The following is a 6,000-nucleotide window of genomic DNA, read 5'->3' as shown; positions in this document are numbered from 1 at the left end:
TTTAACAGTTCTTGGATGATTTTCATGCACGAGATTCAGGCGTTACATTCTAACAAATCTTTACTCATTGGTAAAGGGTGACTTTTTTCCCTTCGGGTCTATGCCTGAAAGTTATTTAAAAATAGGGGCTGCCATCCTATTTCTCTAGGCTAGCGCCTAAATCCAGAAAACACCTGTTGAATGAATGACAAAATGATAGGAGAATGGATGTACGTTTGGTGCCCTGTCAGCCACACAGGTCCTCGAGGATCCCATTTACTTCTAAGAGCGAAAGTCGGGGCACCTGGGTGGCTCAGTGGGTTAAAGCCTCTGCCTTCGGCTCAGGTCATGATCTCAGGGTCCTCGGATTGAGCCCCGCATCAGGCTCTCTGCTCTGCGGGGAGCCTGCTTCCCCCTCTCTCTCTGCCTGCCTCTCTACCTACTTGTGATCCCTCTCTCTGTCAAGTGAATAAATAAAATCTTTAAAAAAAAAAAAAAGTGGCCTTTGAAGTCAAACCTCTTGAAGAGGCTCTCCGAGCCCCTGGACTACATTTCCCACTGGACTACATTTCCCAGAGTTCCAAGGGATTCACGCGCAGGCGCACTTGGAAGTGCGTCCTTTTCCTTCCCTGAAGCCATCAGGTCACTCCCATCCACCCCCTTCCATTCCATCTTTCCTCGGCGTGTCGCAGGGAGAGCTGAAGCGATTCGTCTTGTGTGTCTGTGTCGCAGCAGGCTGGACTCATGGCCTCGCTGCTGCGTTTCCACGGGCGGGTGGTACTGGTCACCGGCGCGGGGGGAGGTGAGCACGCGAAAGCCGGAGAGCGGACGCCCGCCTAGCCTTGGCGCCCGGAAATCCCCTTCTCCTCCCGGGCTCCACGCGCAGCCGCAGCTGCAGACCCGGCGCCGGGGCTGCGGGCGGTGTTGGGGCGGCGGTGGGGGTGGGTGAAGGCGGCGTGAAGAACCAGCCAGGGGACCGGTGGGCCGGGTGGGAGGACGGGTAACGGCCGTTCTCGAGGTGCCGACTCTGCCGAGGAGGGAGAGGTGGGCCTGGCCGGCGTTGAGTCCAGAAACCCCCAGTCACAGAGTCCCGTGCAGCTTCCCAAGGCCCCCGGGGGTCCTGCAAGAGAGAGGCCGGGCTGCGCTGCGGTTGTCAGGACTCGATAAAAGTTTTCACTGATGCTGGGTCGCCTCTCTCCTCGCCTGTCTTAGGCCTCTTGTCGAGTCCTCGGAAGGCTGTGGAAAAGCCGGACGCGACAGGAGTCACCCCCAGAGGAGGAGGGATGGCAGCCCCTTGCCTTTAAAAAGTCAACTGTGCGGTGTTTCTCTTCCTCTTTCAGATGGTTCTAAGCCCTTGAGAGGTTCTTCTTTAGAGAGGGGAGAGTCTTCTCGTTGAAGTTTGTGTGCTTATCAAGCCAAACACTGTAGTGGACTGGCTGGACTCTTGGTCCGAGTTGTAAACTCAGAATGCCTGCCGGAGTCAGGCAGGTGTTAGGGTGGGCGTGGGATAGGAACAATAGAAACCGGGGGGCGGGGGGAGACATTTCTGGAGTGGGCCAGAGCAGAATGGAGATTTGTTAGGTGAAAAAACCCTATTCTTGAAGGAGGGGGGAAAAAGAGGAAAACCGCTCATACCCGTGGTGGTGTTCTGCCCTGTGATTTTATGCTATTTCCCACTCTAAGCCCCAGGTGTTGGGATCTTGACCTTCTTTGCCTTTGATTCCCACGGCTGGTACCTTATATCTAGAATAGACCTAATATGTAATTAACTTAAATTGTGTATTAAAAGTCACAACAGTGGAATTGTCAGTTAATCCATTTGTATCTTTACGTCTTTGTTGATAGATTCTAATGCCCCCATTCCCAAGATGTTTTTAGTCTTAATTGGTGGCCAAGAATTTTATACCCATAGCTATATTCATCCTAAAATGATCATACGTTTTTGGAAAACCTTCTTTCTTTCTTTCCTTCTCTCTCTCTCTCTTTCTTTCTTTTTTTTTAAAGTAGGCTCCATGCCCAGCTTGGAGCCCAGTGCTGGGCTTGAGCTGATGACCCTGAGATTAAGATCTGAGCTGAGATCAAGAGTTGGTTGCTTAACCAACTGAGCCAACCGGGTGCCCTTGGAGAGCATTTTGTTTACACTTTGCCTTTGATGGAAATAATTAAGTGATGCATTGAGTGTTCTAAGCCTGTTTAAATAGTGAGTGATTTGCAGTTTGAAATACCTTTTGCACCATGACCCAGGACACCCATACACCATTCATGACATGATACATGGTAAATGAAGTACCCTCTAAAATTTTCTATTTCACTAAGTAAATGCGCATTGCAACCTCCTAAACTGATTTTGTGAATCATTGAGTTGTGAGTAGACAATAATGGACTTAGCACCTCCTGTTTATAGAGCCCTGCAGACTTTCCCTTGCCTGGATTATGGTATGGTCACCAGCTCTTGCTGAGGGAGATAAATAATTTTGTAGTGAAGTTGAGACTGTCCTAGGTCATCATTGAAAAACGGAGACAGAGATGAAGTTGCATTCCTATCACGGAGACTTGTCCTTGAGGTCTTGGGTTTCTCATTTAGAGATTCATACCCATATAACTGAGTCAGTGCTGAACATCCCAGGAGGGTATCCATGAATGCCTGCAGGGCGTGGTCTGAGAATTAGTCTGACTCCAACCCACTCCTATTCTACCGATAAGAGAAATTTATCTGGGTACCTGGGTGTCAGCCTTTGGCTTTGGTTATGATACCAGGGTCCTGGGATTGAGTGGGACTCCCTGCTTAGCAGGGAGCCTACTTCTCCCTCTCCCTCTGCTGCTCACCCTGCTTGTGCTCTGTCTCCCAAGTCAATAAATAAAATCTTTAAAAAAAAATATATATATATATATATATATATATATATATATATATATATATATCAATCTGCACTATTCAGGTGCTGTTGTTCAGCTTGAAATACAGATTATTGGGAGACCTGGAAGGAGAGTTATAGAATTGTCCACACAATTCTCTGTGCTTATCAAGCCAAGCACAGTACTTCAGCTGGAGTATTTTGCCATGGTTGGTGGTATAACAGGGGAATAACAGGGTATAATAGCCATTTATTGATTGACTGAAGTGGTTGTTGGGAATGTAGTTGTTGAAAGTTGAGGATTTGGGCCATGGAAGAAGGAAGGAAGTCCAGTCATTTTGAATTTCAGAGGGTTTTGAGAGCACAGATGTTGCATCTGGAACTAGTGAGAAGTGTGTGCATAGCTGGAGATTCTGAGTAAAGCTGGAAAGGGAAATAGTCTAGGGAGCTATTTTCAGGGGCTTTGTTGTTAACTTAGGAGTGTAAACTACCTAACCCTAAATGAGCAGTTTGAGTTAAGAGTCAACTGAGATTTGACAGTGTTAAAGAAATTAAGGTCAAATAAAAAAAGAGAAATGAAGATGAGTGATTGGCAGTGAATTTAGGTGTGGGTGAGAAGAGAATTAAGAATTAAGAAGATGTGAGGGAATTAAGAGATTATGACGAAATGGAGGCTCTTGGATTTAACTTTTTGTGCCTTTGACTCTGAAGCTGTGCTGGGTGGTGTGGGAAATTCAAAAGCGTGACATATTCAGTCTCAGCCATCAAGGACGTTCTAGTTTAATTGGAGAGGCAGACTAATGGACATAAAGTATTAAATAATGTTTATATAAACACTATTAAAACATGCAAGGGGGGCGCCTGGGTGGCTCAGTGGGTTAAGGCCTCTGCCTTCAGCTCAGGTCATGATCCCGGGGTCCTGGGATCGAGCCCCACATGGGGCTCTCTGCTCAGCGGGGAGCCTGCTTCCTCCTCTCTCTCTCTCTGCCTGCCTCTCTGCCTACTTGTGATCTCTGTCTGTCAAATAAATAAATAAAAATCTAAAAAAAAAAAAACAAAAACATGCAAGGGTCCTTTCTAATCTGTTAATGAGTTAGTGGGGTTGGAGGGAAAAGAAAGGAGACTGTCACTTTTCACTTTATATGCAGATTTGTGTATAGTTTATACAGGCCTTGATGATAAAGGAACATCATTTACATTATCTTTTGAGAGAACTATATAACTTGATTTTAAGTTGAGACAATTCTCTTATTAAATTAGGTAACTGTCTCTACCAGCGACTCACCCCATTCCTTTCATCCATTGATTTTCTACTGTGTTACCATTAATTTTGCATTCCAGGATCTTCTGGTCATAAGCCTTTGATTTCCTTAAAAACACAATGTTTAGAACACGTGCTTCAGCCTTGATCTGATAAGATATGAGAGGACTTGAGTTATGTGTATTGGCTGAAGACTTTCCCCCCCCCTTTTTTTTTTAAGATTTATTTATTTACTTAGAGGGAGAAAGAGCACGCACAAGCAAGGGGAGCAGCAGGCAGAGGGAGAAGCAGGCTCCCTGCTGAGCAGGGAGCCAGATGGCGGACTCGATCCCAGGGCTCCAGGATCATGACCTGAGCCGAATGCAGACACTTAACAGACAGCCTCCCTTTAGCGTCTGGCTAAAGTCTCTCTTACCATTCAAAGTGAATTAGCTTCTAAAATAAATTATTTGGTGATATCTTTCAGTTTTGGAAAACTTTATATTTTTGGGTTCTTTTTAGAAGAGCCTGATACTTTTAGCAGTCTTAATTTGTTATTTGTATGCTGCTTTATCAATTTAAATTTAAGCTACTAGTTAAATTTATCAGGTAATTTAAATGAAAAAGATGTATATATAGTTAAAATGATTTAAATAATACAGAAGTAAGCCTTCCACCCTTGGTTGCTAGTTACACAGTTCTGTTTCCAGAGGTAACCTCATAATTGCCATTTCATATATATTTATCCTGAGATACTCTGTGCCTCTAAAACCTATATAAGTATATGTATATATTTTGGATAACAAATTTACACCTTGTACCTCTGAGTCTGAAATAAATATTTTTTTGTGTTTGGTAATTGTGTAGTCAAGGTTTGGTACAGGATATAGAAATGACTTTGATATTTGAAGCAGGAAAGGATTTAATACAGGTATTTGGGGGATGCCTGGCTGGCTCAGTGGGTGGAGCATGTAATTTGTAATCTCAGGGTCATGAGTTCAAGCCCCATGTTGGGCATGGAGTCTACTTAAAAAAATAAAATTAAAAAATTAAAAAAAAAAAAAAACCCGCAAAACTACCACGGGCAGTTGGGTGTTTGACACTTTGTCTTGCAATGACTTGTGGAACTATCGGAACTGGTTCAGGAGGGAATTCCTAACTCGGGGGCTGCTGTTGGAACTGCTACAGTCCCAATAGCCACACCGTACCAAGGGTCTAAAGAGTGGAAGCTGCCAGCTGGGCTTGATCAAGAGGGAGCTCTTAATACCTGGGAGGATTTAAGAAAGCAGCTCCTTAGCCAGCGATGACAGCCAGAAGTCACCATAAGCTAACTTGCCTCATTTCCACCTTCTGGAAGTGGAAATGCCTTTAATGCTGGAACCTTGGAGCCTCCTAGCAGTGGGGTAGGGGGTAGGAAATGGTGGGCAGAATAGGTGGAAAATATGGTTTTAAGCTTTCTGACCTCTGTAAGTAGAAGAGGGTGAGCTAGATGGGGAGAGGTCCTATCATTATAATGTACTTAATTGCTCGCCACTTACTTTAAAGATTATTTATTTATTTGACAGAGAGAGAGAGAGAGAGATCACAAGTAGGCATAGAGGCAGGCAGAGAGGGGGAAGTAGGCTCCCTGCTGAGCAGAGAGCCCAGTGCAGGGCTGGATCCCAGGACCCTGAGATCATGACCTGAGCCAAAGGGCAAAGGCTTAACCCACTGAGCCACCCAGGTTACTTTAAAATAGGGGTTGATTTGAATGGACCCCAAAATTGCTAACATTTGTTCCACTCTCTTGATGCCTTTGTTTCTGTTTTTTTTTTTTAGGGCTGGGCCGATCCTATGCCCTGGCTTTTGCAGAAAGAGGAGCATCCGTTGTTGGTAAGTTGATAAAATTTTCTTTTTAACGAGTAGCTGGGATTGAGAGTACTGTCC

General features: G+C 44.9%; 1 protein-coding gene across 2 annotated transcripts in view; it reads left to right on the top strand.

Annotated features, from left to right (window-relative positions):
* Window positions 1-605: 605 nt before the first annotated feature.
* Window positions 606-6,000, top strand: part of HSD17B4 (hydroxysteroid 17-beta dehydrogenase 4) — an 89,051-nt gene continuing 83,656 nt past the window's right edge. The window contains exons 1-2 of one of the 2 annotated variants that reach the window (XM_047729735.1): window positions 606-781; window positions 5,893-5,946. In XM_047729735.1, the coding sequence (XP_047585691.1) occupies window positions 724-781; window positions 5,893-5,946 (112 nt within the window). In that variant the 5' untranslated portion in view covers window positions 606-723. The remainder of the gene's footprint in view (window positions 782-5,892; window positions 5,947-6,000) is intronic. The other variant, XM_047729736.1, reaches the window with a different exon arrangement.

The sequence above is a fragment of the Lutra lutra genome, chromosome 5 (assembly GCF_902655055.1).
Source record: "Lutra lutra chromosome 5, mLutLut1.2, whole genome shotgun sequence".
NCBI classification, from domain to species: Eukaryota; Metazoa; Chordata; class Mammalia; order Carnivora; family Mustelidae; genus Lutra; species Lutra lutra.
This window is presented reverse-complemented; position numbering and strand designations above follow the sequence as displayed.